General features: G+C 39.7%; 1 protein-coding gene across 4 annotated transcripts in view; it reads right to left on the bottom strand.

Moving 5' to 3' along the window:
- Positions 1-12,073, bottom strand: part of LOC146857044 (histamine N-methyltransferase A-like) — a 504,499-nt gene that overhangs the window by 387,422 nt on the left and 105,004 nt on the right. For all 4 annotated transcript variants that reach the window (XM_085647538.1, XM_085647541.1, XM_085647540.1 and 1 more), the window contains one exon: positions 2,434-2,661. In XM_085647538.1, the coding sequence (XP_085503664.1) occupies positions 2,434-2,582 (149 nt within the window). In that variant the 5' untranslated portion in view covers positions 2,583-2,661. The remainder of the gene's footprint in view (positions 1-2,433; positions 2,662-12,073) is intronic.

Below are 12,073 nucleotides of genomic sequence, written 5' to 3'. Positions count from 1 at the left end.
GTACAGTGGAAAGAGATGTTATCTACCCCCCATAAATGTTTGCGATCCCCCGAGTGTCCCGCAGGATTGCAACATTTTTTTAAAAGGAGTTCCACTTTTTTTCATCACAGTGATTATGCCTTACAGACCGCCTCTCAATTACCATAGGGACAAGATGCCTTTTTCCTAACTGGTTATATGCCTTTTTCACTTCATCCACACAACATCAGCAATATTTTCTAATAAACTGTCATGGCAGCCATTTTAAAGTCAAAGTAAAAAAAAGTACTTTATTTTGGCCGAAGTCCTCGAAAGTCACATACAAATACAATATATCTAAAAAGTGCAATTCATTTCAATAAAGATGAATATACATACAAGCATCATGGCTAGAATAAAAGATAAAAATGGTTGATCACACAGGTGCCATCGCATCTCAGATAACAGCCTATCCTGGTCTGCCATGTTATTCCAAAACGTTCAAACCTAATTCTAAACGTGAACTTAACCATTTCCCTAGTGGGCTCCAACAATCTAATCCCAGAGTTCCCTCAGAGGGGTATTCCACACTTTATCATATACAGATTTGGGAGGCCCATTATGAAATCCCCTCAAATGTTTCTGTTAACAGTATAATTAAAACATGTAAAAAAAGCCATTAAAAAATGGTCACCCATTATGCACAAACTATTATGCAGGAAACATTATAAGGCAAGGTGCTTTGCACCAACTACCTGGGGTTATTAGATATTTGATTGGCCTCAAAATGGGGGGGCATATGTTAGGCATCCATACTGCACTACAGCATTCTGAACCCCAGCATTCCCCACTTTACTAGATCCGTATTGGGGCCAGGATCCTATTGCAATGTTTCATGCAATGATTATCGAGATAAAGTGCATGCTTAGTAAAAAACAGAGCCAAATTTCTAATACAGTACTGGGTTAGAAATAGTAGGCTCGAGCATATCAGACAAAGCTACTCAAATAAGGCCCACCAGGATATTTGGCAGAACACTTTGATTTCATGTGTTGATTTTCACCTTCTTAGAGGCCAAACTGCTTTCAAGAATTTTGCATCAGCGATTAGGACGCAGAGGCTGGTATTCAAATTGCAGATCATCAGGGCCATTTTGTATTATCTATCTCCCAGTTGCCTAAAAAGGTGTAGGACCCAGAATTTCTTCTGTCTTTTATACTTCTTGCAAAATAAAAGACAATGGGCCTCAGTTTTGGGAGCAACACCACATGCCCTGCAATTGGCTTGCCCATGGGGGTAGCGCTTCCATTTGTCTTGGCAAGTGGCAATGTACCCAATCTAAAGTGAACAAGAAATTACCTTACAAAGGGAGATTAATGTGATAGAAAAAACTTCAAAACTGGGAGCGGGTTTGAATTGCAAGAACTGCAGGGTTAATCTCCCTAAATCGGGACAGCAGTGCAATTTTCCCCATTCAAATTACCAGTGGAGCAAATTCATGAGCTTACTTGAAGACAGATTGATACTTCCCATGTCCAACCACAGTTCACTTAGCTCCAAATCTTCAAGGAATATCTTGACAAACTAGAGCCAAGGTGATTTCAACGCTGTCAGTGAGTTTAAGATATCATTCAGGCAATCCCTATACTGTTTTAGATATGGAGCAACTCAGATCCGTTTGCAGAACAGTAATGGTTTTAGTTTATTTAGGACTCTTATCAATTTTAAGTTTAGGTCTACTCTAAAAGGTATGATAGGAGTACTCACAAATCTGTTCTCGGCCCCACAGTTCTGCGCAAAATTAGGTATCTCACACTGCTTGTGCTTCAAATATTTCTCCTTCTTCTCTGTGTCAATCTTTCCTGAAGCTTTGTGCTCAAGTGCAGAGGTAGCCATTTCATTTAAAAACCTCTTACAGCCAGTCAATGAGAGGTCTCAGTCCTGTGGAACTCACAGGAACATCTCAAGATTCCTGATGGGAAAACAAGGCCTCTCGTTCAATCATATGGTTCGATTTTTGAATTTGCACTCCTGCTGGACTTTTGCGAGAGCCCAGAAAATCCAACTTTCAAGATATACACATGTTTTGTAACCTTACATTTCTCAAAAACAACTTAGCAGATTTACAAAAAATCAGATAAAGCGCAATCTTTGAGCCAATGTCAAGCAGCCTCCAAAATTTGGTGTAATTCAGTTCAGCAGTTTTTGTGTTAGTGCTTGCTAAGGAAGTCTTTGGAAAATGCATGAGGATTTTGCATTTTGAAGCCACCTTTTTTTCTCTGCCCCTGCTTGATGGATCACCATGAAACTTTCCACACAAAAACCGGATCAAGATGTTTTAGAAAGTTTTGTGCAAATTCTTCAAATGGCACTAAAGTTATTAACAAAATGCAAAAGGCATTTCCCATGGAAATGCTTTCCTAACTATAACTTCCCAGTGGCAGCAATATATAATGAATAGACAGAATAACTTACCCTGAAATTATGTTTGGCAACTCCTTTGAAATAAATTCCTGCATGCACTCATGTGCAGTTGATTTGTCATGGAACACTTGGTATGATTCAGCATAACAGACTTCATCTGATAATAAGCTTCGCAGTGAACTTGCCATGGTGGTTGCCATCTGACAAATTAATGAAAAGTTCAACTTTATGAGAGTTGCCTCGTTTTTTTCTTCTCACCTTGCCTGGTAATTCTCTTCTCTGAAATGAAGATTAAAATACCTTTTAGAACACAGCTTGTATATTTTGTTCAAGCCACTTATATTTTTAGAGTTTCTCACATTTTATTCTCTCTGTTTCATAAGGCAAATATTTAGCTACCTGATGCAAGAAAAATAATGCTATGGCATGTTCCTTATTGGTGTGATATTTGTAAACAAGGGCTACTTGATTTCTTGTTTCCTTTATATAGGAAACCACAAAGGCTCAAGTAAACATTTGATGTAGTAATGTTTGTTGGTGTGACATGAATTCAGTGTTAAATTCAATTGTGCTCTCGTAGAGTAATGGTGCTGCTACATACCAGTAATATTTATTGCCCTGAGTCCTAGTCTTTTTCATCACAGTCCTAACCTCATGGGTTGGCCTTTACCCCCAAGGCAGACACTGTTTAATGGACCCGTACCCACATTCTTTCTCCTCCTTTCCATGGCTGACCTTCAAATACCAAGCAAAATAGGAGAATTTAAGGGCTAAAAGTAATACAGTTCAAGCAAGTAATAGGGTCATTACTCCATTGTCCATCTTCTTCATACTAGTTCTAAATATTTGAGGATATAATGTAGGTCTTATTTTTTGCAGGCACTAAGAATATAAACACATTCAATAATGTTTTGCACACTTTTATTTTGCAACTTAATTCTTGGCAGTTTATCCTACCTCTGAGAGAAGATGGGGATAGGAGAAGGCAAAAACGAGGCACTACTGCCATTAGCATGACAGCTAAGAACCACAGTCAATAAGGATCAAAAGCAGCTTTCAATATCACTGTGACTTTTTGCACTAAGGGCTTGTTTTTCATATCCCCCTGAAAAACTACATACCTGTGAGCTACCTGATTGACTGTCCGTGCAATCACAGATTTCCTACCACTTTAAGAGAAAAACACATTAGAGATTTTAGAATCATTAAAAACTCATTCCAATTTGATGATTGCAGATTTTCTGATTGAGACCAACTGCCATGCAATTCTAATCTGCCCAATGTTGCCCCCCCCATCCCTAATAACTTGCATCTTTATTCAATATGATACTTTGGGAAAGTCTACAGAACTGCTTTTGGTAGACTTTTTTGATCCAGCCACCACTGTAGCTATTGAGATTCCTTTCAGAACTATATTTTCATAGCTTTTTGTTTCCGGAGATCAATAAGCCACAATTTGAGGCAGTAGATGTTTTAGCTGATGACAATCACAGGGCACCATCAAGGTATCACAGATTGTAAAATCACCATCTTGAACAGAGTACAGAGGACCTAACTGTATATTGTCTGTACTTATAGAATGGATGCACCCTCCCATCCACGTTTGGTGCCAGAAATAGGATAGAATAAGTTCCAAAATGTCTCTGAGAATGAGGGACAGGAATTATTGCATATGTGTGTAGTAGGTATTTTATATCTTAAAGAAGAGAGTTCTTCTTGATTTCTGCTTGGAGAGAGCAGTGGTTCAGGGCAAGTTCCTTGCATTTTATAAGATAGCCATCTTGGATAATGGACAATAGCCTTTTAGTTTGTATCGTTTCTTTCCATTTTCTTAAGAAAGCATTTATACTTCCTCCCACCTTAGGGCAGTGATAGTCATGCTGTTGAGGGCTGTTTCTGGGTGGGATGGAGAGTGGAGACACAATGTTTTAGCATGTGCAATATCCCAGCCCTGCCTCGAAAGGGGAGACATCCACCAGGATTTCTTAGCTTCAGCATCTCTAGACAAAAGGATTGTTTCGAACATGTGGCTGAACAAGTTTGAATAATCATCCTCCTTAGCTGATTTTTTAAAACATTCATTGGATTTAGGTCCAAAAACATTTGTCCCAAAGTAGATGATATGCTAGAGCTCTTCATCAATATCTAGATTCCAAAGTTTCATCAAAAGAATTCCTCCACTTGCTATAATGCACCAACAGATGGAGCAAAGGATCAGAATGATTATAGGTGACAAGAAGTAGGTCAACCATTCCATGTGGCCCAAAATGGAGGTAGGCTTTCAGACTGTTGAATAAAGACTGGAAATTATTAAAAAACAATTGGGCAGCACATGCCACATATATTCCAGTCCTCATTGCAAAATTAGGTGCTTTACAGGAAATATTTTGCGATCTCTCCAACTTGTTTCCTGCAGAGTCTGTGAAAACAGTTTTGCTTGAAGCCATAGAGGATTAACAGGCTAAACTTTATAGAACTGAGGTTCAATTTGTCCATATCTTTCAATTCCTGCAACACAAAGGTTTTGGATGACATTATGAAATGGAAGGTCATCTATCGTATTGTGAAGTAACTTGAAATTGTAAGACTGCCTTTACTTGTATAAGGAGTAATTGTGCTCCTTGTATATATTTCCCTCTTTGCACAGGGTGCTGGTTGTCATATGTTTCAGGGGAAAATAATGACCTTGTTGTCACAGGTTATTCAGGTCTGCTGACACAGCACTGGAAATCATGACCTGAAAAGCAGCTGTAGATGTAGATATAATGTCCCACTTCTCATACTTCTCAGGGTCACTGGGGACATTGTGACATTCCTCTACCTACGTTTCACCAACCAGTCGATTGCGAGCTAACAGTAGCTCTCAGAGTAGCTCAGAACCTTGAGTTCATTTTTAAATAAGCACAGCATACATTTTCCTTTTAAAGTTAAGTGCAGGCTGTGTTATTTTACATTATTATCATCAGTCTGCAGATAGCAGGACCTGATAATGAGCAGTGCTCAGTCACATTCAGGACCGAGGCTGGAGCACAGAAGTGAAGAACTGAAGTACTGAGGGAGTTAACTCTTAAATAAAAGTCCTTGTCAACTCAATATTGGAATGTGAGATCAACAGTATGTTTCTGAATGCTTTTAAATGAGAGAAAATCTAAATTAAAAGTTACGTTAATGAATAAGTTATCTCTTCATTTGAATTTTCTTCCATTTCAAAGTGTTTGTTTGAAATGGAAGAAATTTAAAGTGGAGAAAAATATTTCTATGAACTACTAACTCTAAATATTTTCTACACTTTCAATTAAGCCAAATACACCTTAATGTTTTATGAAGCATATTTATTCACTTTAAATTCCTCCCATCAAACAAATGGCTGTTTTTCTGTTATAAATATGGCACCATGTCAATAGGTCACTCAAAGCAAGATGCCAGCTGTTTGTAAATGTGACACTTGGAAATGGGGAATCTTTAAATAATCAGTATTATGCAATCCATGTAAACATAAAGTTAGCTCTTCAGTTTAATGTTCTTCCATTTCAAAGTGTCACCTTTATACAAAGCAGGCATCTTGCTGCCAGTAACTGGTAGACCCTGCATATTTATAACTGAAAAATACAGCCATTATTTTAAGCAGGAGACATTTAAATTTCCAAAAAATGATCTATATTATGAACAGTTTTGCTGAACATTTTTCTGCACTATAAATGTGTCCCATTTAAAAAATGCTTGAATGTTTGTTTTATACATGTAACGGTGACAAATATGGCAAAAGGTATGTCCTGTCTCATAAGTACATACAACACAGGCTCTCAGTCACCCTCAACATACATGTATCCTAATTATACGCACACATGTTCATACATCCCCAAGGACTCCGCTCGCGCTGACACACATTGAAGCCCTGTCATAGTGACCGTAGGCAAAGTATTTTGTTCAAACCATAGTATCTAGCTTATTGGACATTAGGCTTAAGGTCAATGAAGCTGGACGAGGGGGTGTCTGGTAACAATAATCAAGTTGCTTAGCCTTCAGTAGCTCACAATAATTGTCAGTGTTCAGAAGTAGCTCTTACTAAAGAAAAGGTTGGTGACCCCTACCCTACACACATCTTCTCTTCCATGGTGTTAACACCAGGCTACCAACCTCGCTGCTGCAGTTGTTACTCTTTTCATATGTTACCTACCTGGTTCACATCTTGTGAATCAAGAATCAGTGCTAAAATCAACACAGTGCACTCAACCCTCCTGCATGCACACTCCTATTCAAGTGCCAGAAGAAACAAGGAATACTTAATAGCAGAGATACAATAAGACACTGCAGGGACGTTATTCATCTCCCCGCCCAAGCTAGATCACCTGAGTAGGGAAAACAATCCCTGCCACAGCAACTCATTCCTGCTGCCTGCTCAAGTGTAGCAGATTTACATGTGAGTTTTCAGAGCATTTCACATACAATTAAACCACTACTTTTTAACTTAAATACTAGCTACTCACTGCAACAAGGTATCAATGTCCTGAAGGAGGCAGACTGAACATAACGGGTATCTGTCTGCGGTTGGGGCCACTCCACGTGGGTAGAGCTTGGACAAGGAAGATAGACAAAGGGGTAAGAGCAGCCACGGCCCATGAAAGTAAGTGCGGTGGGGCCGGGTGGAGTGAGGGATTTCGACAGATGGCGACGAGGAAAAATTCATTATTTATTTAATTTTCCCTCGTGGTCGTCTGTCGAAACCCCCCCAACCAGCCCCAATGCTCTTACCTGCACTGGCTGCTCCTGGGGTAATAGAATACAAACTATGTGAAGCTACAAATATGACATGGCAACATCTTCTACTTGAGAGATCTGCGAAAGTCACATTATGTCTGCTTACATCTTTCTGTTATGCCACAGTTCTGCTATGGCTAAGCATTTACCTGAACATGCTATAACACGCTCCTGTGAGTCTCATCTAATAACACTTGCGATTGCACTATTGCACTTCAGGAATCCTTAACATACAAAAGAAGAGGCTTGGCTATCACTAGTGCAGCAGGTACAGTGATTCCAGTGCAAAAGAATTGAGTGATCCACCGCGCTCTAATTGTGTACCTAATTGTGGCCCATTTTCCTAGTTTGTTTTACACTTTTCCTGGGGGAAACCCCCAAATCCCTTTTGATAAAGATAGGCCCCTTTGCAACACTACTTTGACATACACCAGTGGTACAATTGGTGAGTACTAGTGGAGGAAGTGGCATTGCTAGAAGTGGGCAGTGGCATCTCAAAAAAACTGTTGGCCACCAGCATTTATGTTTTAAAAATTAAACATCGTTCCAATGCTGCATCTTAAAAAATCATTTACAATGCAGAATCTTTGGGTTTTATTATTTTATCGTTATAGTTCTTATCTGATCAAGATCAAATGCCATTATAGCCTTGAGTGATTTGATTAAAGAGTTTTTCACCTTCTAGTGTTCCAGGTAAACTCCGGATCTGGACTATACTCCAGGGACCTTGACCGGAAATGAATTAATGTGAAAACAGTGTATATGTTTCCTATTTAAAGATCCAGATGTTAGGATGTATCTGGTGCATAGGATATTTTTTTACAAAGGGCAAGTGGGGTAGTAGATATATGAAATATCCATCAGTATGGTCCCAACCCAAAGTATGTTTATGAATGTTAAATTGAAGTCTGAATTATTAAATATAGCTTCATGCCTTTCCATCTCCAAAGACTGACCTCCTAGAATTTATCAAATAATTCACCTTTCACCAGTTTCAGGAATTTATACAAAAACAGTCAATTACTGAAATCTTTCCACTGATAATAATTACATGTATTAGATTTTATCCGGTTTAGCATTTATATAATGTTGTGCGGAGGGGTGTGGACCCAAATAGAACTTGGCAGAATTTGTGTTTACAGTGAAACCTCTGTGGGAAACCATTTGTGTTGTAGATGGGGCAAAGGGGTCATGGTACAAGGTGCATATAGCACAGAAGAGTATCAATTTGATAGTGTAGCACATTATTACCTTCACTGGGTGGACCTTGGAATTACTTTGTATTAAATCTATAAGTTAAAGGCAGGAACTTGAGGCTGTTCCCTGATATCTAGCAGACTGAATCAGTTGTGGTCTTCACACTGCAGTACTAGGTACAAAAGAAGGTGCACACCCATAGATCCTAAGGGTTTCCAGCTGGAGTGTGAACTAATGGTACAGAAAACTTCACTGGATGAAAAGAAGTGGTCACTAAGGACAGATTAGACCACCCATCAGTGGCAAGAGTCCGATCTATGAAAGCACAGCATTCCATTTACCTAATTTACCAGGATATTATACCAACACACACAATTATTTTTGTTCAAACTCCTATTACTTTCTTTTTGTGCTACATTGTGTAAATATGCGGACTGCTGCATGCCAACTTTCAATAATTTCAGATGGCCATAGATTAGCAATGGTTTATACATGCATTTCAGTGTTGGTCGTCCATTTGTACATGTTTTAGTTTGCATCCATTGTTGAAAAATTATCAAATGGATCACTCAATATTTACGCAATTTGGACGTATTGAGTACAATACCATGTAGTGTTTTCTTGAGGGGCATGAAAGGCAGGAAATTACCGACACCCACCATCAACTATTAATTTATTTTACTGCATTGTGCAAAGTTATAATTAATCAGTCCACTCCTCAACTGGTGCCCAAGACACATTGCATAACCCTGACCATTTCGGGATTAATTTGACTTGATAGTGATCTTGCTACACTATCTAGGGATATACCAAGGAGCTTATTTATGAGAGCCCTGCTTCACATTTCCACCATTTAAAGTGGTACATGTCTGATGTAGGGTTCTCATTTCAATTTAGGAAGCCAAGCAAAGCCACCCTGCGTGGCTATGAGTGGCTTATAAATCATGAGTAAGGTGGCGCAGAGCAAACCACTGCATCACCTTACTCAAGTTTCAAGTTTTTTAAAGATGCATAGTTATTTAAAACCAGTGCAAGTTAAAACAGAAAGATGAAAATATATTTTTAAGGCCTAGTAAAATATATATAACTTTTTACATGTGGATTTAGAATTTACATAAACATAATCCTATAGACGTGCTGAAATAAAAAGTTACAAAGTAAGTAAAATAGACTTGTGACAAGCTTAAGCTAGGTGAGTTCCCAAGTACCCAGGAAGCCATGCCCATATCCTAACTCTTCTTCATATCTGGCCTGAAAAAGCTCTAGATGCAGTGAACCATCTGCAGGAAGGAGGCTTTTCTGCCATGTGTCTTTTGTACTTTTACCATGAGAGATAGGGAGCAATCCATAGTGTTGGTGATTTTTAAAATGATGGTTTAAAAGTTAATGTTGCTTGTTGCATTGGCAGCCAAAGTTGCTGCAGGGGCAATGTCTCTGCTGGAACTTGGTGGTTTGTTTTGTGCCAGTGCCAGGAAGTTTACTAACTTGCAGTTTAACTGCGGGTCCTCTGATTTGAAGCAGGCTATCACAGCCTGTCTCTGCATGTGGACTTCATGGGAGTTAAACTGGGGTTGAAGCAGGCAAGACCTTTCCTTCCTCAGATTAGTCCAGGTGTAAAGCAGGTGCAGCATGTCCTCATTCCAATGCTGTGCAGGTGGCAGCACATTGAGGTTTGTCCCCTCAGCCACAGTGGAAGGTGTAAAGCAAACAGAAGTATGCCTAACCAATATTTCAAAAGCTCTTCCTTTATATTCCTGGGCTAGCACAAGCTAAAATTAGGTCTGTGGGCCAAGTGATTTGTACCTGCTGATCGACATCCAGGCATTGCTTGGGGCTGAGAATGCTGCCTTTTCTTCTACTAATCAATGACTTTTGATTGCCTTCTGTTCCACTTTCTAGAAGGCTGCATGCCTGGTTGCAGCATCCCAAACTTGGGAGAGTTCAGTGTTTGCATGGAATTCCTAAGGAAATGTCTAGCAGTTGATGTACTCCTGTGCTGTAGCTCTTGCCAGTGCAGATAATTTATAGTGTACGGGATGGCATGTCTGATCTTATGCGAGCAGGCTATATAAGCCCCCTGCCTTGCTAATTATTGTTTGGTGAGGCCGAACTCCTGCCCGATCTGTGCTCCAGAGGCATAAGTTGGTATGTTAAACATAATTCTGTAGGCCTTGACTTAGGTGCTGTCCAAGATTCTGGAGCCCCTTACTCTCAGGATTCGCTTCCATAAGCAATGGTAGGTAATATTTGGATCGTGCTACCTGGAGAAGTCGGGAGTGCATTGGGAGCTGACAGTTTGGATTTTAGGTTGCTCAGTGTTATTTTAAGGCCAGCCCTTTCATTTTAATCGATTCAAGCTGGCCGACAAATTGACCACAATTATCGATTATTACCCCTAAATATTTATAGTGTGTTGCAGACTTTAGGTTTTTTCCTGCCATGTTTTATGCTCATTATTTTAGTTTTCTCTAAATTTACTGTGAGAAAGTTGTCCGCTCTATATGCCTACAGTATTTTAAGGAGGCGTTGCATTCTCACTTGTATGTGGCTAAGCAGAACCACATTGTCCGCATATAGTAAGCTGGATAAAGACTTGCCCCTAGCTAGGGGGCATGTGAGTTGCAGGAGCTGAGGGTCTGAGTCAAATGTGCTGTATACATATTAATCAGAGGGGTGCGAGAACACACCCTTGTTTGAGCCCATCGGTGGTTGGAATTCATCTTGAAATGTGTGTGCCCTCATCTACTTTTACATGCACCCAGCTGTCTGTAAGGAGAAGTATTAACATGTCCGGGAGTGGTTGCGGAAACCTTTCAGTGGGCCAATTTCTTCCAGAGTCTAACTCGGTCTATGTTGTCAAATGCTACCATGAAGTCTATAAAGCAGAGTTTAAATGCCTGTTTGGATGACCTTGCCATGTTTATGAGCAGGGACATGGTTAGGATATTTGTAATTGTGCCTGTGCCTTGGAAAACCCAGTTTGGTTGAATGGTATGATTGCCTGCTCTGCTGCCCAGGCCTGGAGTTCATCTATTAAAGTGCAGGCAAAATATTTTGCCTCATTGTCAAGCAAGGCGACAAGGCAGTAATTTTTTTGGTAGGGATTTATCTTCATTCTTATAGATTGGGGAAATGACAGAGCCTTTCCAGGAGTCCCGGAGTTGCCCTAGGTTTTCTAATTTCCTGAAAGAGAGGATCTAAAGTTGCTTCTCAATAGTTTGTGTCTTGCTTGAAGAGGGCTGGTGGAATCCCGTTAGGCCCATGGCCCCTTCTAGCATGCCTTTTAAGATATGGTGCTTAATTGCAGTAATATGAGATGGCCTAGCAGCATTCTGATGATTAACGATTGTTTAGAGAGTGATGTTTTTCTGAAGATTTTGGAAAATAATTACATCTATCATTGAGCTTGCTGGTTCAAGTGAACTGTCAAGAAATATGTCCAGATCTCTTCAGAAATAAATGGAAGCATTATTTTATTCAGCGTTGTCAAGAAACGTGTGCTATTTTTGGCCTTGGTGTCGTAGAGAAGTTGTGCCCAGAGCTCTTCTTCCCTGTATCTATTAATGTTCCATTTTAACTTATTAAGCCTATTTCTCAGTTGGCACAATAACGGTTGGAGGATCGGATCCCCTGGTTTGTACCTCTACAGTCTCAGTGTGCTGTTTATGGACTTTTTCAGCTGTCTCAGTTGATTTTGTTGGGCAATTGGGATCCATTCTGCTTCCCTTGTAACTCG

Source organism: Triturus cristatus, chromosome 3_2 (genome assembly GCF_964204655.1).
Source record: "Triturus cristatus chromosome 3_2, aTriCri1.1, whole genome shotgun sequence".
In the NCBI taxonomy this organism is placed as follows: domain Eukaryota; kingdom Metazoa; phylum Chordata; class Amphibia; order Caudata; family Salamandridae; genus Triturus; species Triturus cristatus.
The sequence above is the reverse complement of the archived record's forward strand: the minus strand, read 5'-3'. Positions and strand labels throughout refer to the sequence as shown.